Source organism: Astyanax mexicanus, chromosome 2 (genome assembly GCF_023375975.1).
Source record: "Astyanax mexicanus isolate ESR-SI-001 chromosome 2, AstMex3_surface, whole genome shotgun sequence".
Classification (NCBI taxonomy): domain Eukaryota; kingdom Metazoa; phylum Chordata; class Actinopteri; order Characiformes; family Acestrorhamphidae; genus Astyanax; species Astyanax mexicanus.
In genome coordinates this window covers 71,669,144-71,692,228 of record NC_064409.1, presented here as the reverse complement: position 1 = coordinate 71,692,228, position 23,085 = coordinate 71,669,144, and the positions used below count along the sequence as shown (strand labels likewise).

General features: G+C 37.9%; 1 protein-coding gene across 5 annotated transcripts in view; it reads right to left on the bottom strand.

Annotated features, from left to right (window-relative positions):
* Positions 1-23,085, bottom strand: part of trpc3 (transient receptor potential cation channel, subfamily C, member 3) — a 62,986-nt gene that overhangs the window by 6,618 nt on the left and 33,283 nt on the right. For all 5 annotated transcript variants that reach the window (XM_022672001.2, XM_022672003.2, XM_022672005.2 and 2 more), the window contains 5 exons: positions 19,666-19,882; positions 11,879-12,112; positions 9,668-9,932; positions 7,679-7,874; positions 5,069-5,284 (listed from right to left, as the gene is read on the bottom strand). In XM_022672001.2, the coding sequence (XP_022527722.2) occupies positions 5,069-5,284; positions 7,679-7,874; positions 9,668-9,932; positions 11,879-12,112; positions 19,666-19,882 (1,128 nt within the window). The remainder of the gene's footprint in view (positions 1-5,068; positions 5,285-7,678; positions 7,875-9,667; positions 9,933-11,878; positions 12,113-19,665; positions 19,883-23,085) is intronic.

The window sequence follows — 23,085 nt, the reverse complement described above, 5'->3', positions numbered from 1 at the left end:
GTGGAGGAGAACATGCCAAGATGCATGAAAACTGTGATTATAAACCAAGGTTATTCCACCAAATATTGATTTCTGAACTCTGATTTCTTAAAACTTTATAAATATGAATTTATTTTCTTTGCATTATTTGAGGTCTGAAAGCTCTGCATCTTTTTTGTTATTTCAGCTATTTCTTATTTTCTGAAAATAAATGCTCTAAATGATAAATATTATTATTAGGAATTTGGGATGTTTGTAATGTTGTCTGTAGTTTATAGAATAAAACAAAAATGTTAATTTTACTCAAACATATACCTATGAATAGCAAAATCAGAGAAACTTATTCAGAAACTGAAGTGGTCTTTTAATTTTTTTGTACAGCTGTGTGTACATCAAATGATCATTCCATTTTTTAATTTTCTCAAAACCTATAAAAATAAATCCCCCAACCCTACTGGAAAAAAAACAGCTTATACCAGCTAAAGCTGGTCAAGTTGGTTGACCAGCTTTACCAGCTTAAGCTGTGTTTTGGAACCTGGTAACTGGTTTCTAGCTGGTAACTGGTTCATAGCTGGTCAGAGCGTCTAAAACCAGCTACCAGTTACCAGGTACAGACCAGCTACAAGCTGGTTTTAGATGTTCTGACCAGCTAAACACCAGTTACCAGCTAGAAACCAGTTACCATGTTCCAAAACACAGCTTACGCTGGTAAAACTGGTCAACCCACAAATCCACTAAATGAACTTGAGTTAAAACCCAATTAAATTGAAAACTGGGTTTTGGGTCGTGAACCACACCCAGGCATGATTACCTCAAGATCTGGTCAATCTAAATAGCACTTAAATAGAATCTCTCTGCCAAATCAAATCAAATACTATGCAAAACCCCAGTGAGAGCCATTGTCCACACATGGAGAAAACTTGAAACTTTACTGGACTGCTGGACTGAGTAGAGTTAATATACAGTGAATAGCCTGTACTCAGCTAATTAAAGAAAATATTACTTTAAGAAATGAAGGTCAGTTAGTCCCAAAAATAATATCAAGAACTTTGAAAGTATCCTAAAGTGGAGTCGCTGGCTCCATGATGAAACTGGCTCTCATCAGGACCCGACCAGGAAAGGAACAGCAAGAGTTTCCTCTGTTGCACAGGATAAGTTCACCAGAGTTACCAGCCTCAGAAACCGCAAGTGAACAGCAGCTAGATAAGAGCACCTAAATGCTTATTTACAGATTATTTTGGTTTTGTTTAATACTTTTAAGTTTGTACATGATTCCTTACGTGTTCCTTTATAGTCTGGAGGACTTCATGATTCATTTACAATGTAAAAAAAACCCTTTTATTTACTATAATTACCATAAAAATCAAAATCCTATATTGTCTGTATCTTGTATTAAAAACACTGGATGATCTGAAACATTTAAACATCACAAACATAGAAGTAGAAATGAGGCAAAAACTTTTAACAGCACTGTATAATAATGAAGGGGCACACAGTTCATAGCTGTTTATGTGCTGCATGTTTAGGGATAAACACACACACACACACACACACACACAAACACACTCTGCAAACTCACTGCTTTATTAGATACCCTTGCCTTGTAGCGCCACCTGGCTTGTGTACAAGTGCACTGCAGGCCCTACTATACTAACCCCCACTACTACTGCCACTTGTACTACTTCTACTACCATATTTTTTGCACTATAAGGTGTACTTAAGTACAGCGTTATACAGAAGTTTCAGTTTAGTTCTCCAGCACTGAGACTTGAGCAGTATTAGCATTAGCTGCTAACTGCGCTAAGCGCTAGGTCCTTCGCCGTTCAGAGTAGGGTTGCCGACTGTGTCTGAAAAAAAAAAACAGAACACTGTCATACTGACAGCTGCCCAGAAATATACGGTTGATGTAACAGAATCACAGACGGCTTTAAGTTACATTAATTATGAGAAGGAACTACTGCTAACTTGCTTATCTAAGTACTGCTGTGAGCTTTGCTTGTGCTTGTTTTTACATCCTCTTGGCAAAAAGGTTAAGGAGGGAGAGCACACTAGATAGAAAACTAGGTAAGGCTATCTCTTAAGATTAAACACAGTAAATGTATATAGAGTAGTTTTTAATGTGATGAGGTTGAATCTGATGTGCTCTCTCTCCTTAATATTTGATTTTGTAGGAGCTGCCTGTACTGATTGGATAGTGAAGTCACATGTCACAGCATCAATGAGGCACAATGGTGCATGTCAGTGAGAAAAAAGACAGATTTAATGCAGGCAGAAAAAAAGTCTAAAATAGTCAGTTAAACTAACCTGGTGAAAACCGAGACATTAAATGAGATTTTCTTTCCAGGACCAAATATTAAAAAGAAGGACAGTCCTGGGAAAACCGGGACAGGTGGCAACCCTAGGTCAGAGGTGAGTTTTAACAGACTGTAGCTTGCTGCTAACCCCGGCTAGCACGGCTGGAGCAGTATTAACATTAGCTGCTAACCGCGCTAGGTGCTAGTTTTTTTCCCCATTCAGAGGTGAGTATTATTGGCCTGTAGCTCTTTGTAAATAAACTTACTGCTTACAAAAATTGCTGTAAATAAATGGAAGTGCTTTACTCACCTAAATAAGCAGTTTTCAGGAGAAAACAATGTGTAGATTAACCCTCAGTTTGACTTTGAAAGAAAATGTTTTTTTTATTTGAGAATAACACTTTTGTTTACTTAATTTAGAGTAACCACGTTTATCAGGGTTTGCCTAATAACTTCATTTTTAATTTAAATAAAACACACACAGACACATGAATGAAGGGAAATAGCAGCCACACTTTACTTCACTCTTTTTCTTTCTCCTTTTTCTGCTCCGCAGCTACCCCAATGGGACATTTAGTGTAAATACACAATCAATAACTCATTATTCCATAAAGTCTGTTACATTAGCTTAGCTTTACTGCTGAATTAGAAGGAAAACATGGTGACACTTCTGTTCCTTACTAGTGTCGCATAATGTGCCTTATAATCCAGTGCACCTTATGTATGAAAATAGAACAGAAAATAGACATTCATTAATAGTGCACCTTATAATCCGGTGCACATTATAGTGCAAAAAATACGGTACAAATGTTACTGATTCATTTCTCCATATAGTGGTGCTTATCAAATGAATAGAGTAAACTTGCAGTGAGAAATATTCATTATTGTGATATCATTGTTATCGTGGGCAACGTATCGTGATAATATTGTATTGTGAGATGCCCTGTTGATGACACACACAGCTCTTATTGTATGATCTCCATAGAAAAGCACGGCTGATACAGTAGGACAAAGTTAATGTAAAATGCTGGATAAGCAGGTGCACTGTTCAGGTGGCACCAGTAGGTGGCACACTGGAACAATAAATACTGCAAAACACACCTACAGGATAAACCCTGAGTAAACTCATTCTAAAACTTGCTATCCATCTCCTCTTGTTAGAAGATTATGAATTAGAGTCCTGTAGGTCTTCAAAGCAGCTGTGGAGTTTAATTACTGTGGTTTAATGCAGTGCCTGACTGCTGACACCAGCAGTAGTGTTTTAATCATAAAGTCGAACAATAAAATGAAAGCAAATCACATTTCTAATTCTAATTAAATTAAACATTGGCTTAGATGAAGGCCAGGCTGCTGTCAAGGCAAGAAAAAAGCCACTTAGACCTCTCAGCTTTACACTTACAGCCTAAAGCAGAAGATCCAGCTCTTTAGATTAAATTAGAAATGTGCAGAAGAGTGAACGAGCAGGGTCTCGCCACACACACACACACACACACACACACACACACACACACACACACACACACACACACACACACACACACACACAGCCCTGTTACAGCTGAGTAACAGGGCTGCTCCCTGCGTTTCTTCCGGACGCCTCTGTGAAGTTTTATTAAGGGATTAATGATGCCTGGCCTGTTAATGAGCAGGGGCTGCCCCTGTTCACCTCAGATCACTCCTCAGCAGCATCGATTCCCACTGCAGGCTACAGCACAGCCGGCCATACGTCTGCCTCTACACACTGTTAACATCACTCGGTCCTTGGGGGAACACTGATATCTCTGTGATACAGAACTGAGCGCCAGACTGCCTCGATTAAAGAGATAAAGAGCTGTGCCACTGTACCACACACACACACACACGCACGCACGCACTGAAACATGCCAGACTTTACCAACCAGCAGAACTGCTGACTTCTCAACTTAGTCAATTATACAGACTAAAGAGAAAGATAGAGAGAGAGAGAAAGAGAGAAAACAGAAGTGATAGAGAGAGATGGAGATATTGATGGAAAGAGAAAGAGGGATGAATAAAGATAAGTGAATGAAATACAAAGTGAAATGGGGAGAAGGAGGAAAAGAGAGGGAGCTTGCTAAGAAATGAGAGTTGAGAGATTGATAAAAAAGGTACAAACTACAGATTTAATAAAAGGAAAAAAGGAAAAGAAAGACAGAAATTAATAAAAAAACAAATAGGAATAGAATAATACAGAAAGAGAGTTGAAAAGCGAAAAGAAGGATAGGAGAATAGTGAAAAACATGGAAAACATAAATGAAATACAAGAGTAATAATGAGAAAGAGAAATAGAGAAATCAGAGAGAAACAGAAATAGAAAAAGAATAAAAGTATGAAAGAAAGAAGGAAAGAAGAGAAAAACAGGGAAGAATGAAAATGTGAAAGAAAGAAAAGGGAAATTGAGATAAAGAGAGAAAAGGAAAAGAAGAAAAATGTGTCAGAGTAAGAATTACAGAAAAAAGAAAGGAAGAGAAGAGAAATATGCTCAGAGTGAAATAGAGACATAAGAGAAATCAGATCAAAAGAGATAAAATAAATAAAGAGAAGAGAAATAAGAGATGTAAAGAGAGACATAAAGAGGCAAATAGAGACAAAAATATGACAAATAAGACAAATGAGACGGAGAAAACAACAGAAATAAAGAAAGCAGAGGGTAGAAATGAGAAAGAAATTAAGAGATTGAGAGGAACAGAGAGAAAGAGAAGAAAGAGAAAAGAACAAAAATAAATCTCTCTCTTTGCCTCTCTGTCTCTCTCTTTTTCTTGTGGAGAGGTGCATACTCTGGATTTGGAGTTGTCCATGCCGAGCTCCACGTCCTTGTTGAGGCGGCGGCGGCGGCGGCGGCAGCGCAGCAGGCTGATGAGTTTGCTGATGCAGTGGACGAAGGACTTTGGGCTGGGGACGATGCTGAAGGGAGGCGGCAGGGTTTTACCGTTATCAAAATACGACAGCCAGAGTTTAGACCTGGCAAACTTCCACTCCACATCTGCATCATCCTGAAAAACACAACCAGTTCAACCAAACCGCTTAGGTTACTGCAGCAAACTTGAGGTAATATTATTTGGCCCACATTAAAGAGAGAAAGAAGGTATAAGTAACCTATTCTCTTGTGGGATCCCTCAAGGCTCAATTTTAGGTCTATTTTATTTGTGTATCGCTGTTGAGCGGCATTTACTGGCGCCAAGTGCTGCTAGCCGTGGCCAGCGCTGCTGCTAACCACGTCTGGTGCCACTGCTAACTGCGGCTAGCACTGCTGCTAACTGCGAGTATTGCTGCTAATACCCACCTCCTCCCCATCTCCCTCCTTCTTTCCTTCTCTCATTTCTCTTCCCATATCTCTTCTTGTGGGGGGGGGGGGGCTTCAGCTTCATACTTTCCAGCGAAGCTGCCCTGATCTCCTACTCAAATCCTCTGAGTTTGCCCCCATCTTTTTCCATCTGATTTCAGTCCAAGGGTGTGGGAAATACAAGCAAATTGTGGCTTAAAATGCATTTTATAATTTGGTGTGCCTTATTTATGAAAATAGACCAGAAAACTGATGTTAATTGATACTGTGCCTTATAATGTGGTGCACATTATAGTCCATAAATTATTATTCTCTTCTCTGTTATACCATACACTTATTTCACCTTGGTCTTCCTGTTTTTCTAAAGACCAAAATCAAAACACCAAGATCACCATAATCACCACAATCAATGTTGTGTTCAGTCTTTAAAACAGAACCTTCAGGGATGTGGACGATGTTCTGTATGTTTGTATGGCTGGTATAGCTTTTCCTGGTCTGAGACATAATCCCCATCATTTCCAAAACTGCACTAATCTGAACTGACAACTAACCGATAAATGTGAAGCTTCCTTTCTCTGCACTCTGAACCCTAAGTGTTTCTGTCATCAAATAATCGTACCGCCCATTAATCTCTGTCAGATTACAGTAGTGTAGAAATCTAATGTTTTAACACTGTCTAGCTTCTAGTCCTGTCTCTCCACCTCCCATTTCTTTCTCTCTCTCTTTCTCTGATTATATGCAGGATTAACACCCGGGATAATCTGAGTGTGCATAATAATTCAACAATATTCATCTATTTATGGAATACACTGTTTAAACGTGCAGTGTTCATTAATCTGAATTACACTAAACTGATTGTTGTATTTGTTAATGTTTCAGTTTAAAAATAGCCCATAATTTGATGGTATTGTATTCACGTACACACAGGACTACGCAAATCCCTGCCCTTCTATTTAGGGGGTTAAATAATAAAAGGGATATTTTGTGCTGAAAAAGCTAAAAAATGGTAAACTCTGATTGCAGCTGCAGTTCTACGGCCTTGAGTCGAAATTTTGCTTTTACAGATTAACAGGAAAATAGAAAATCCTTGTTGCTCTTCAGGAGTAAGTTAAACACCACAATACTTTTACATCTGTAATCATTACCCTGGTGAAAAAAATATATAATTAATTGTACATAAAACATATTGAGAAATGTCTAAGTAGAAGTTATATACTTACTTAAAATATATTAAAAGCACGTAAATATTATGCTTTCAAAAAATATTTGAAAATAAACTTTGATCATACTTTTTAAGTACAATATAGTGTATTTTTAAAAAATGAACTACTATGAAGTACACTTTTAGTTTAATGCAATTCAGTATATTTCTACAATACTTATTTCCAAATATACTTTTGTAAATTTTTAGCCAAGTGTGTTTAAAACAACTGTCACAGTAGTTCACTTAAAGTGCAATGTATAATGTAACTTTTTAAAAAGTAAATTGAATTACTACACTGGTAAAATGTTTTAAAAATATATTTAAAATGCATTTCTCTGTAATAATAATTAGGAAAATATAAATATAAGTAAATTATAGGATACAGTGTTAAGTAACATATTTAAATGTCAAATAAAAAAAAATGTATGTACATGTAACACACAAAAAAATGTAGTACGGTATATTAAAATACATTTTTATGCCCAACAAAGTATACTAGAAGTGTGCTACTTACAAACGACAGAAACAAGAAGCCTATTTGTACTATAATGTAAATATATTTAACATCGATTCTTAGTACATTTCTAATATACCCGGTGTATAAAAGTGATACAGTTGTAATACTCATTAAATGTATTATAGTTTTACTGTAAGCATATTTAAAATATGGGGTTACACACAGAAAATTTTTGTACTAAAGTTTTTTTTACAATTAAAGTATGATAAGTACAAAAAAGTTGTTTCATTTTAGCAATCTTTAAATATACTGATTAATAATGAGGCTACAAGAACACTTTAGTGCACTTTAGCACAATAATAATGCTTAGTATACTTTAATCTACTTTTTTCACTAGAGTAAGAATTAAGAATTAAGAAATAGGATAAGATTCACTGACTCACCTCGATCTCCTGGTAGGAGCTGTTAATCATAGCGATGAGCATGTTGAGCAGAACCACAACCATGGTAACGTTATAGATCCCATACAGAACATAACCGATGTTCTCAATGAACTTGTGGTCATACTTTAGTACCACTGAGGAGACTTCAGACAGGCCGAATATAGACCAAAACAGAGTTTTAAAACTCTCCTCAACTCTGTGGAGAGAGAGAGAAAAACAGATGGAGGGAGAGAAAGAGAAGAAGACAGAAAGTTTACAGTCAAGTTGATAGAAACAACATATGCATAGATACATTATTGAATACATTGCATGATTCCATCATTCATAGAATCACTTAAAATATTTTTTCTTGAAATAAAAAATATTCTTTATTTCAATATCTTGAAATAAATATTTATTTAGAAATACATAATGTAATACACAATAATTAATACTAAATCTGGACAAAATAGAGTCTTTAGAAAGCCCTCAGGTAGAGAAGGTTTATGATATGAAATGTTTTTCAAAAAATTAAATCCACTACAGAAAATCCTATTTTCTCCCCATCTTAAAAAGCCTCATTAGGACTTCCCCAAAGGTGGAAAGTAATGAATTAAATTTACTCAAATGTAATTTTTTAAGTAGTTTTTAAAATAGGTAATTTTACTTTTACTCAAGTACATTTTGAGGTAATTTACTTCACTACATTGGAAAACTCCCTATTACTGAGTAAATAATTAAATGCTGGGGGAAAAGCAGTGTTTATTATGGTTAGAGGGAGAGACGCTGTGTGAATCAGCTGTGCTTGGGGGCAACCGGTGTTCTGTCGAGTTATGCTACCAATCGATATGTGCTTCTTTACGACACTGCGCATGCGCAGACAGTTTTTTTTTTTTTTTTTACCACTTGTTCTTGAAAATGTTTTATGGGGTGGTCTGAACAAATGCCTGAAAGGTCCAAATTATCATTTGGAATAATAGTTCATTAAAAAGATTTAATTTATGATTTGTACTTTTTTACATCAGATAATTAAAAGTAACTATGTAACTTTTACTCAAAGTACATTTTAAATTGAGTACTTTTAAACTTTTACTCAAGTAGATTTTTAGATGGGTACTTTTACTTTTACTTGAGTAGAATTTTAGCAAAGTAAAGGTACTTTTACTTCATTACAATTTTTCAGTACTTTTTTCACCTCTGGACTTCCCCTATTACTAGTGATGCCCCAACACCATAACAGTGAAGACTAGCACATGCCTCCTCCGCTGATACAGCGTTGCAGAGGAGCATCACAGCGCACACTTGGAGGAAAGCGCAGCGACTCGGTTCCAAAAAAAGCTATTTCAGTAATGTGGCTTTTTACTACTAGCTAGCTTCTAAAACTCTGTGGATTTTGTTCCTTGTAACATAGAGTAGCTGCAGTAGTTAGCTAGCTAGATTCTATATGCTCTTTTTGATTGAACATAACCTGGAATTGGATTCATTCGCTCAGAAAGGAGACCGCATCACACCCAGCCAGTTTAAAACGATTCGTCTGCATGCTCGGTGCAATTACCCATTCTCACCAGAGAGGGCCCTAAATCCTCCAAATCCTAAAACTTACAGCTTTAAGAGAAATTCTGACTACATAATCTGTTTTTTTTGTATAATTTAAGTCAGATTTACAGTGTGAAATTAGTTGTTTGCTTGGTATCTCATGCTTATTGTTGCCTCTCTTAGTTCCACCTGAATCAGAGTTGAAGCAGATGCCGGAGCTGAGCTCACCGGGCCTGTACCTCTCTCTGTGCCTGACTGCTCTGGGCTTAAATTACCAGTCTATCCTAAAGCTTTCCCTCCTTTACTGTTGCTTAATTGCCATCACATGTTGTGCTTCACACCACCCTGCCCTCATCCTGCACTTAATACCTTCTCCACACCCAATCGCTTCGGTCTTTCATGCATAGGGAAATAAAGGAGGAGGAGGGGTTGGACAAAAAAAGGCTGACTGATTGTCCTGCCCCTGTCACTCACGTGGTGAAGGCGGGGTTAACCTTGGCTCCCAGATAGTAGGAGTACAGGATAAACATGCCGATCATGAACGCCAGGAAGACCATGATGAACAGCACCATGAACTTGAAGATGTCCTTAACGGTGCGCCCCAGGGAAATCTGCAGCGGCCCGAAGCTTTCGTTGGCTGGGAGGATGTAGGCGATGCGAGAGAAGCTGAGGACCACTGCAATGGCATATAACCCCTCTGAGATGAGCTGGGGGTCCGAGGGAAGCCACTTGTCCCTTGCTGGAGGGAGGGAGTCAAAATTTAAATTTAGACATTATGGAACAATATTATTATAATTTCCACTATTTATTCACTAAAGATTAAAGCATTATGTGAGAAATGGTAGTTTCACTCGGGTAGTAAATACAACTCAGTACCACTTTAAATAAGGCTCATTTATAAAGAGTTTATTAATAGGTATTAATTAGATTATAACCCATTAATAAGCAGTTACAACACAAATAGTAAGAGCAACATTGGCCTGTTGTGTACAAAATAGTGATTCCACATTCATTTATAGTGTTAAAACTCAGATCTTACTAGATTTCTATCGTACTTTCTCTTACCCATCTGTCAGCATTAACATTTTTATTAATAACATTATTAATTTAATTATAATAACATATTAAATGGCTAAACTGACTTTCTATATTATTTTACTAGATATGTTGAGAAAGCAATTGTCAATGTTGTTTTTGCTTTTTTTACTTAAGTTCTACAACTTAATTTATAATCATTAATAAACTCCTTTATAAACTATTCATAAACCCTTTATGAAGCAGCCCTATTTTAAAGTAGTACCTACAAATCAAACTTTGAGCGCTACTAATGGACAGCTGTACACATGCAGTTGTTGACAAGATGAGAAATAAAGAAGTGATAAAAAAGTTATTTGAATATTTGCATGTATGTTTTCTAATATTAACCCATATGTTGTGTATAATTATAAGTATGATTATCATACTTATAAGTATGAAACATTACAATAAGGGTAAATAAATGTACAGTGCTTACAATGAATTATGAACTAACACTTTTTCAGACAAGTTAAGACATTATTAATCATTAAACTGTTTAACTAATATCTCAATTAATTATTATTACAACATTCGTAATCATACAATTAAGTAATGTTTGATGATGTCTAAACTATCAATGTGTCAATGAATAATTTCTTGAGATATTACTTAACCATTTACTTATGTTCATTACTGTCATAAATACTGTCATTTGTAAAAACTAACTGTAAAGTTTTACCTTACTGTAAACTTTATATCTTAAACACACAGGGTCAATATGTAGGTCCACATTTCAATTTCCCACATTAATAAGTACAGAACACACAAAATACCTACATATTAGTTACAGAATAAGTAATATAGTTGTATTTATTTGTGTTGTATAATGTATTGTATTAATGAATAAATGAGTAATTTAATGAATTTTTCTTTTTTTTAATAATTAAAAGTATTTATTAGGGTAGTTAATAAAAAATAGCTGTGTAATTATTGAATAACTTTTAGTTTCTTTCTTATAATCCTTTTCTTTGCATCGGTAACACTATGCCCCTATCACTAGCACCCTATCACTTGTGAGCCTGTTGGGAGCATTGACTGAAAGCTCTGTGTTTCAGAATGCTGGGGGTGAATAAAGGTGGGATATTCAACAAAATGTAATATTTGCTATCATGTTTCACTCCAACCCAAGTCCATTTCACACTGGATTCATTCTGAATAAAGTCAACCATGTTACCTTACTCACCGAGTAATTATCTAAATTATTTACAGGGACACACTTGAAAATGGGACAGGTATAGTATATTTAAAGCAGCAGTATGTGAGAAATGGTAGTTTCACTCAGGCAGTAAATACAACTCAGTTTCCCTTTAAATAAGGCTTGTTTATAAAAGGTTTATTAATATGTACAGTCCCAACCCAAGTCCATTTCACACTGGATTAATTCTTAATAAAGTTAAACATGTTTCCTTACTCACTGAGTAATTTGTAGCAGTCACTTTTTGTAAGTGTAGAGTTTATGGGGTTTATAGTGGTAAGTTGTAAACAACACCTGCTCAAGGAGCCAAGGAAGGCAATTTGTGTCTCTTCAGAACAGACGAAAGGGATCTCTGAAGCCTGGGTAGTGAAGCGTGAAGCCTCACACACACACACACACACACACACACTCACCGTATGTGAAGTACTTGATGTCGGGGGGCAGCGTGACCAGAGACAGGTCAGGGGCTTGGATGTTCTCGTTGACGTACTCTTGGGCCTTCATGGCCTGCAGGAAGGCGAGGAAGCGGGCGGTGAACGCAGCGATGAAGATGGAGAGCATGCCGAAGTCCAGGACGTTCCACAGCTGCAGGATGTACTCCCTGGGTCCCTCCGTCCACAGTTCTTTACACTCAGACCACATCATGCCTGCGGATGTGAGAGTTTTAGACTCTGTGAACTCCTACACCCACAGCTCACCACTTACAGTGCCTTGAAAAAGTATTCAGTATTCATTGAATTTTTCAGGCTTCAAACATAAAGATATGAAATTGTATTTTTTTTGTAAAGAATCAACAACAAGTGGGACACAATCGTGGAGTGGAACCAAATTTACTGGACATTTTAAACTTTTTTTAGAAACGAAAAACTGAAAAGAGGGGCGTGCAGTAATATTATTCAGCCCCTTTGCTTTCAGTGCAGCAAACTCACTCCAGAAGTTCAGTGCGGATCTCTGAATAATCCAATGTTGACCTAAATGACTGATGATGATAAATAGAATCCACCTGTGTGTAGTCAAATCTCTGTATAAATGCACCTGCTCTGTGAGTCTCAGAGTTCTGTTTAAAGCTCAGAGAGCATCAATGAACACATCAGGCCGGTCTAAGATACTGTTGTGGAGAAGTTTAAAGCCTTATTTGGATACAAAAAAGAATTCCCACGCTTTAAACATCTCAAAAACACAGTGCAACTGATCATATTGAAATGGAAGGAGTATCAGACCACCGCAAATCTACCAAGACCCGCCCGTCCCTCTAAACTTTCAGCTCAAACAAGGAGAAGAAGACTGATCAGAGATGCAGCAGAGAGGCCCATGATCACTCTAGATGAACTGCAGAGATCTACAGCTAGGGTGGAAGAATCTGTCGACAGGACAACTATAAGTTGTGCACTCCACAAATCTGGCCATTATGGAAGAATTTCGTTCCACTTCCCGATTAGATCCCACTTGTTGATTCTTCACAAAAAAATACAATTTCATATATTTATGTTTGAAGCCTGAAATGTGGCAAAAGGTTGAAAAATTCAAGGGGCGAATACTTTTTCAAGGCACTGTAAATAAAGTACAACAGTTCCAGAGTTCTGCTTCACTGTTTTACTCCATCTATCTCACTCTCACCACTTACTCTGCCTCTCTCAGGGGAGTGAGCAGATAACACCAGATCGATACGCTTGTTCCTCAGCTGTATTCTCTGGGTTATGCCCTTCATGCAGTCCTGACCGAGGCCGGTATGCATGGCTGCACTTCTGATGTCTTCCTGAAGCAGACTGTGTGGTTATAAATCTTTCCTGAGATAAATGCTGAGAAAATCCATGATGATGTTCAATCAAAAAGACCAAGAGATAAACGGCACGAGGTAGGGCTGGTCTGAACCGCATTTTACTGCCTTTAGATACTCAATATTTAATGACGTTTTTTTTTATTTGTTTTCCTACATAGTAAATGAATACTGAAGTCATTTAGAATATGAAGGAACACATTAGGAATGATGTAGTACCTTAAACATGAAATGTTAAACAAACCAAAATACTCTGTTCTCTTATCTGTGGAGCTGTTAACTTGTGGTTTCTGAGGCTGGTAACTCTGATGAACTTATCCTGTACAGAGGGAACTCTACCTCTTTGTTTCTTTTTTGGGTAGTCCTGATGAGTGCCAGTTTCATCATAATGTTTTCGATAATGTTTTGCTTTTCAGAATATGGATACTGTATCTCACCAACTCTGCCTCTTCACAACTTTACAACTGATGCTCTCAAACACATTAAGAGACAAGAAATTCAAGTTCAAATTCAACTCTTGACAAGTTCAGCACAGCTGTTAACTGAAAGCCTGAATTCCAGGTGACTCTACTTCATAAAGCTGACTGAGAAAATATAGTCTGGTTGTTTAAGACTTTTTTGTCTAATAAATAATTCCAGATGTTTTTCTTCATAGTTTGGATGACTTTAGTATTAATCTACAATGCAGAACATTTAAAATAAAATAAAAAAATAAAAAAAACACATATATAAAGAATAATTCAATTCCATCAGTAATAATCAGTATATCAGCCTGCAGTATATAATAAAAGTGGAAGTGTCTTTTCAGTGAAAGTGTGAGAAGAGCAGCAGGTTGTGGAATACAGTACAGTGTTAACACTGATCTGAAGAGAGTAATTCAGCAGGAGATCTGTACTGTACGCGCTGTATTAAGAGTCGTATTGCAGTGTGTAAGAATGACCTCACACAGCGCTCCTGTATCCGTCTGCTACTAAATGTCAGACCTCCAGAGAGTCCAGTGTGAGACCAGTATGTGGTGTCTGAAGTTCTGTAATTAGCTCGTCGCTGGTAGCTTGTTTGGTTCCTTCTGAATCTTTATGGCATGCTGTTATACATGGACAAAAGTATGCTATATATTACTTATGCTATACATTACAATAAATCAACAATAATGTTCTAATCCATATTATGACAAGAACTAACTAAAAAACTAAGGCAGACTGACACTGGGTGCCTCTTTGTAGGGCAGCTTTTATGTTTTTTTTTGTCTTTAATGCTCACTACTGTAAATAAAGCTTATTAAATGATTTAAATCAGGAAGTAACAGTGCATTTAAATGATGAAGCTAAAACCATGACAATGTGCATTGAGGATTGTATGCATGTTTTAGGCTTTCTATTAATTATGCAAATACATTACTTAGCAACCACCTAAGAAACACCTTAGCAACCACCTAGCAACAAAACCATGACAATGTGCATTGAGGATTATATGCATATTTAGGCTTTCTATTAATTATGCAAATACATTACTTAGCAATCACCTAAGAAACACCTTAGCAACCACCTAGCAACTGCTTAGAGACATCATAGCAACCACCACAAACACCATAGCAACTCCTTAGCAACCACCTAGCAACTCCTTAGCAAAACCATAGCAACCACTATGGATACCATAGCAACACATTAGCAACCACCTAGCAACTGCTTAGTAACAGTATAGCAAAGACTATGGACTCCATAGCAACTCCTTAGCAACCACCTAGCAATCAGCTAGCAACACCTAGCAACTCCTTATCAACCACCTAGCAACACCATAGTTACCACCATGGATACCATATCAATGCCTTAGCAACCACCCAGCAACACCTTAGAAGCCACCTAGCAACTGCTTAGCAAAACCATAGCAACCACCTTGGATACCATAGCAACTCTTTAGCATCCACCTAGCAACCAGCTAGCAAAACCATAGCAACCATCACAGATACCATAGCAACACCTAAGCAACCACCACAGACACCAAAGCAACACCTTAGCAACCACTTAGTTATACCTTAGCAACTGTATAGCAAAACCATAGTAACCACTATGGATACCATAGCAACTCCATAGCAACCACCTAGCAACACCATAGCAACCACCACAGATACCATAGCAACACCTTAGCAACACCTTAGTAACTGCCACAGACACCATGACAAGCACCTCGCAACTACATAGCAACCACCAGAGCGAACAGTGGGAGCCATTTTAGCAGCACAACCATCCTGCGTGTCTTTAGGAAATGCACTTTTTTAGTTATATTTAATGCAGTTGCATCAAAGCTTATAGATAACCAGAAACCTCCAATACCCGACTCTAGCCCAGCCATTCCATATATGCAGATTGTTATTTTCTATTTATTTAAATGTTGTTCAATGCACTGCAAGAAAATGTAATCATAGACTCAGTATCCAATCTAATCCCAAACACAGGATATATATTTACCACAACACGCCTATGTTTAATACATTTCGAGAGCATGTTTACAATATTTATTGCTTGTTTTTTTATTACAATCTAGACGGCGCCTGGCTGACTGCCAAGGCAATCGCTTCCACGATGAGCCGCTCACCTCTTCCAAGGCCACAACATACGTGTTACAGAAATAAACCCATTTATTCACAAAGCACTCAAGGGTGAACCAACCGCAGCCCTACTGAACACAGAGTTAATCAGGACTCTGACCAGTAAGGTCACTTAAACTGGTGAGTTCTGTGAGGGCTGAGCACTGCGACACTGTGCACAACCATCTAGATCTCGTGAACACACACCATGGTCACAGTAGATTGAACACGGTAATAAGAGACTGAGCACTGGTCAGTGAACAGCATCTTCTAAAATGCTGAGACTACTTCAAGTACACAGAACTGCAGGGCATCTGCAGGGATGGGTATTTCTAGCTCAGCAGAAATGTCCACACTGTGATTTCACATGCTTTCTGTTTTCCCAGAAACTGCAGCACACGTCTGTAGTGATATTCTCACACTATGAGTTTGAGAGAGATTGTAAGAATATGTAAGATTTGAAATGTCGTTTCTTTTATAATGCATTTAAAGCTCCATCGCAGGGGTGTCTAAACTCTTTGGCCCGTTTTTCTGCGCTAGAAATGCGCACCCTCTCCACTTTTAGACTCTTTTGGCCCGTTTTTCTGCGCTAGAAATGCGCACTCTCTCCGCTTTTAGACTCTTTGGCTCGTTTTCTTTGCTAGAAAAGCGCACTCTCTCCGCTTTTAGACTCTTTGGCTCGTTTTCTTCGCTAGAAAAGTGCACTCTCTCCGCTTTTAGACTCTTTGGCCCATTTCTGACACCTTGCGTTCAAACTTTGAATCTAGTTTGGACACCACTGCTCTATAGAGTCCTTCCTGAATCTCAAAACAAAATATATCTTTGAGTAGAATGGGAAATCCAGAGCATTAAAGTGCTCCAAAAAAATCTGTTGGATGCAGTCATGTCAACACTGACCAGAATCCCAAAAATAAATATTTCCTGGGCAAAGGAAGGCCCACAGTACTTCTGAAACTACTACAATTTTCTTGTGATTATGTGATTATTATTAAGATTTGAGCCTCTCCACAATAGTACTTGTCTACTCCCCATCTATAATAATATAAGTTCATTGTAATGCAGCTCATTTCCAAAGGCTTCAGTGTCTTGAATTCAATTTAAACCCCTTTGAACATGAATCACAATTGAGAAGCCTTTAAAATCAAGTCCAATTTGTCAGGTTGTCACTCTGTGATGCTTTCACCTGCAAAATGCTTTCTATTCTAATATCTTCAGTTCCAGTGCTGTGAAATCGCAGTTGATGAATGAATCCATCCTCTCTTCAGAAAAAAAAACGTTATTTTACTATTACAACACGACTCCCAGTCATTCAAAACTGAGGCGTCAGGCTCTCTAACCACTCGAGGAAGCTGAAATAGGCTTTTCTTCAGCTCTGTGTGAGGGTACTGTTATTTGGATAGGACAGATTTCCTAATTTACCATTGCACAAAGATCACTATTACTTATATTTACTGCATGTAGTCGTATATTTTAGAATGCAGGTACAATACGCTTGAAGCATATTCTACTATGCTCATTTCAAGACATTTTGTACCAAATGAAGCCTTATTATGTAAGATTTGAAATGTCCTTTCTTATATAATGTATTTCTAATGTATTTAGAAGACCAATTACCTCTGTTTATACAAACTGCCCCTATCACTATCACTCAGTCCCACCTCTTTTTGAACTGCCACCAATACTGCATAACTAGGAAGCCAATACACTCAGAGGAAAGCACCAGACTCCCATCTCAGGCTCTGGCTGCTGATGCCAAAGTAGCACAATTAGGGATTTAAACTCATCACCCTGTTGGATAGTCCCAAATACTTAAGCCCAACCACAAAAACAAATCTGGGCTAGTTTTGGGGAGGAGCTCATCATTGCTAGTTTTCTTTCACATACAGAAAGAAATTCCCTCTGACCGTCCGAATGTACCACTGCACAAATATCACTATTACTTTTATTTACTGTATAGTTGTATATTTTACAGTGGAGTGCAGGTACAATAAGCTTAAAGCATATTCTACTATACTATGCTCATTTAAAGACATTTTGTTCAAAATGCAGCCTTAATATGTAAGTTTTGAAATGTCCTTTCTTATATAATGTCGCCTCGCTTTGCCAAACATTCACACAAAGCAATCCAGACTGTTCTCATACAGAGTTCCCCAATGGTGGAACAAACTACCTTCTACTACCAGATCAGGAGAATCTCTCACTATCTTTAATAAACTCCTGAAGACAGAGCTCTTCAAAGAGCACTTACTCTCTTAACACCTCTAACACACTAACTACTTCTAACCTCATTTCCTTCTTCCCCTCCTTCACTCCTCTATCCTATTATTCCCCTTTGACCTCCTTTTATCCCTATCCAAAGATGTTTTACCTTTAAACTTATTTTACATTGTACTTGACTATTGTAAGTCGCTTTGGACAAAAGCGTCTGCCAAATGTAATGTAATGTAATGTAATGTAATAATGTATTTCTAATTTTACAACCAGTTTCTGCCCAGTTTAAAAGACCAATTACCTCTGTTTATACAAACTGCCCCTATCACTAGCACCTCCTCCAAGACTCTTAAAGTCAGCCCCACCTCTTTTTGAAATGCCACCAATACTGCATGACTAGGATGCAAATACACTAACACAGGAAAGCACCAGATTCCTGGCATTTTCATATACTAGCCAACAGGTGACACAATGGGAATAATAAGGGGGAAGAGCACCACCTATCCAAACCAAAGAGAGCATAGCCAATTGTGCTCTCTCAGGCTCTGGCTGCTGATGCCAAAAGAACACAATCTAGGATTTGAACCTGCGGCGCTGGTGCATAGTCCCAAATACTTAAACCCACTGTCAAAAACAAATCTGGGCTAGTTTGGGGAAAGAGCTCACTAACCTTAGCAAATTGTGATTGCTTTTTTACATTTTAAAAATAAAAATGAATGGAACTTGAATTGAATTTGGTCTTGATCTTGACTCGGACTCAGCTGTAGCAGTCTTGACTAGAACACTAGGACCAACTACATACTAATGACTATTGATTTTGAATAGGAAATCAAAATAGAGCTCCTGTAGGTGTAATATGTAGATGTTTCCATACATTTGTCCATATAGGGTACTTCTGATTGAAGTATTTTCTTTATTTTTTGCTGTTTTCTGACATTGTATAGTAGTATACTGTATGTTTCAGAAGACAACCTCCTTCTTGATCTTGATTTGGGTAAACAACATGGTAAAGAAATGAACAAATGAATATAAATGTTCTAAAAAAAACTATAAAAAGCTATTTGATGGACAGACTAAGACTTGCTTTCATTGCATGTATCTGACTGATACTGGTACTTGGTTGCAATGCTGCCTGTCAGAGTCACAAAACATCTTCACGATTCTACTGCAGGTTTAGCTGCTTTATCTTAGTACCACAGACAGATAAATGACTTGAGTGACTGAAAACCTTAAGCCACTCACTCTTACAATCCTGAGAGGCCCAAAAGCATTTTAGCAGTGTAATGCTTTTGGAGCTCTCAGCAATGATTGAGGTTTTCACTGTTTACTCTTATAGCTCCCCTGTGGATTTTAGCATCTCTTCAGTGCTCACTTTTGTGCCCATTAGGTGCTTCAGGCAATGGGCATCACTCTCTTTTACTGATGATGTACTCCAGTCTGTGGGTAGACCTTTTCAACAATCAGTAAATCCAGTCTAGAATGAATTCTGGTGTGCAGGTACTAATTAAAAGCCAGGATGCATGTTGAGAGTTAGGAAGCATTATGAGATATTTGAGATGAAAAAAACTTCACATGGTATAGCACTTCTTAGGAAAACAAGAAACAGTGTATTTAGTTCAGCTGCCTACCTGCCACCCACACCATGATGAGAATCTCAGTCCATGTGAAGCGAGTGGTCTTCACCCTGAAGATCTGGAGCGGGTAGTCCGTGACCGTGACGTTGGGTAGAGTGGTGATGCCCTCAAAGCGGTCAGACGCGTTGAAGATGAGCAGGCAGAGGAAGATAATGAAGGACGCAGCGTGGGCCACAAACTTCATGAAGGGGCTGCGCAGGACTTTCCCCAGCTGGAAAAAACAAGCCATTTACAAACCCAGTCATGATAATGTTCAGTGATTTGAAGGAACATCTTGGAGCATATTCATTAAATGTTAATTTTATTTACATTCTGAGAGTAAGAGTAATCAATAGGTCAGCATAAAATGATTTGCCACTTTATATTTACTTCTACTTTTATATTTACTGCCTGGCCCCAAAAAAGTCTCCACCTGGATGTAAGTAGGTAAAGGATGTGGGGTTGATGCTGCAGTTGTTCTGCAGGTTTAGGTTCAGCAACAGTATGTGCTGAAAGAATGAGGTCAGCTGACTTCCTGAATATACTGAATATAGACCAGGTTATTCCATCAATGGATTTATTTCTTCCCTGATGATAATGTCAGGATTCATGGAGCTGGAATTGTGAAAGAGTGATTCAGGGAGCATGAGATCATCATTGGATCACACATGGATTGAGAGAGAGTTCACCACAGAGTCCAGATCTTAACCTCATTGAGAATTTTAGAACTTTCGGAAATGGAATGTCCTATCCATCTGCTTGTCTCACATTTGCTTTAAAACATCTATATAACCTTCAGGACTTTTAAAACACAATTTTCTGTGGACTGATGTGAAGGAATTTTTTGCTTCTGCTTTGCGAGCCTGACAATTGTCATTTCTCACTAGATAACACCTTACAGCTTATACTAATGTGGGCATCCAAAGACAGCCATCCCCTGAGGTAACACTGTATAATCTGTATAATTTGCACACTGCAGATAACCTCATGAGTTTAGGTGTGTATGTGTAGTTGAATGATGTGTAACAATAACATTTAAGAAAATATGACAGTATTTCACTGTAATATATGCAAAATTAGAGTCAATAGACATGCTCAGGAGAGAATATCCCTTTTCTAACATTAGACATTAACATCCAGTTACTCTCACACTGCAGGCGTTCTATGTAATTCCACCCATTCTGTAAAAAAAAACCTTTAAAGTTAACCTTTTCACCCCATTTTCCTGAATGTCTGCATAGTTCTGTATGCAGTAATGTAATGTAAGTCATTCAGAGTTTAATGTTTATGGAGTGAAATGGTTTATTGTAGGGGAACATGCTGAGTCAGGTTTCTGTATACAGAAATATAATACAGAACCTGCGAGGCATTACACTCCACTGTGACACTGCACATTACACAGCACTGTGAACAATGCTTACTAGTTTCATCATGTTTTCATTCGAAACAAAAAAAAAAGAGAGATGTTTCTTCTGGGAAACATGTCATACGTTGCATGAAAATGACAACAAAGCAGATTGTAGAGGTGTGTATTGATCCGTCAAATTCATCTAATGCAGGTATTATGGGCTCATGCTGAATGTTCTTCCTTATTGTTCTGTTTGTTTTTAATATAAAACTCTGAGCATCTGCCACTACAATTTATAATCCACGCGCTATTGGGTTTGAGCCAAAACAGGAAGGTTTATTAGCAGTCGACTGATGTGCCATCTCTGCAGTTTTGGTGACAGAAATGCCAGAGGAGCTGGCATGCACCATCTGCTTTTATTCCTCATCAGATACAGCCATTCCCTGTGAAACCTCCTAAAATAAAAATCCTTCTCATATATATATATATATATATATATATACTGTATATATGAAGTGATCACTTATTAGGCTGAAAACAATACTGTGACAATACAATGCCAAAAGTCATGGAGCAGTGGTATGTAAGTTGAACAGAATGTAAACTAGGAACGTCCTCACCTGTATAAGCTGTGATGTGTTATCTTGTGAGTGATGTGAATTCAAGTTTGAGTGAGAACTGATAATGGGTGCCACATCTCTGAAATTGTGCAAGCATTTAGGACCATTAAGGATTATATTTTCTATAGTAACTCATAACATGTTCAGGATGTATCATGGAAATCTTTGTAGGATGTCCCACCCCCCAGTCTCATTTCCACACCCCGGATTCCCAGGTATAGAACACAACAGCACGCAATCAGTGAGTTGCAGCCATGAAAATTGGCTATTTTTATGCTGAACAGGTAATCACTGAGCTCTAGTAAGGTTTATTAACCATCCATCCATCCATCCATTCATTGACAATACACACGTTATACCTCAGGTTCACGTGGGGTGGGGGGGCTGGACACTATCCCAGTCGGCATCGGGTGAAATGCAGTATACACCCTGGACAGGCCGCCAACCATGGCTTGATAATTTATCATTTTGGACACTGAATTGAACATATTCACTGATCAGCTACAGAGTAAGGCTCATCGTTGTTTGCCACTGTTTGTCAATCTGGCAACCCGTTTAAGCTTCTTGTCTGGGGATGAGCGGGTGGGGCAGAAATCTCTAGTCCGTGTTTGGATATTGGATCCCTGTAGCCATTTCACACATTCATTCACATTTATTACTGATACTTTCTTTTAAAGTCTCATTCCATATTTTTTTATTCATTTGAAAATGTCGTTGTAGTATCTAGTATGAAAAAATGCTGTTTTTGTGAAAAAAAGTGCTCCAGTGTTTTTATTTAGCCCTGCTTTAGTTGTTGAATGCAATCAAATCCTTACACCAATGCTACTTGTCATCCTTATCCTGATAGTAGAGACAGTGAGCAGATATCCCAAAACATTTGTCAGTTTAGTGTAAAATTAGCAAATGTTGGTCCTGGCCTGTCTCTAGATTAACCCTTACTAATGGTCTTGTCTTGCTCGTAGTCTTGACAACAGCCCTGATGAAATAAATGGTGACTGTCTTCTTTCAATCTACAAACTACAGTTTTTGTCACAGCCTTGAGGTTTAGGAAGATGAGGTTTTGTAACTTCCTATGGAAGATGGAGGTGAATAATACTGTCTGCATTAAAAGTGAATAACAAACACTTAATGAGGGGAAGATTACTGTGCACTGTGTTTAAGATGCCTATAAACCACCCAGTCACTCGGTAAAACACACTCACTATAAATTGCACGTCGGCACGTGGAATTAGTGGTGCACTGGGGCCATTTATTCTAATCGACCAATCAGTCATAAAATCGACCAGGAGTGGCGGTCACGGTCAGCAGGAAGGAGGATAAAGTGAGCATGCTGTGACCCTCAGGCGTAAAAAAAAGCACGGCCGATTCCACGTAGACTGAATTAGCTGTTGGCTTGTAGTTTCCATTTGTGCAAAGTCAGTCAGCGTTTTATAGGGCCTGTGCAGAGATGGAGCACCATTGTTTTGT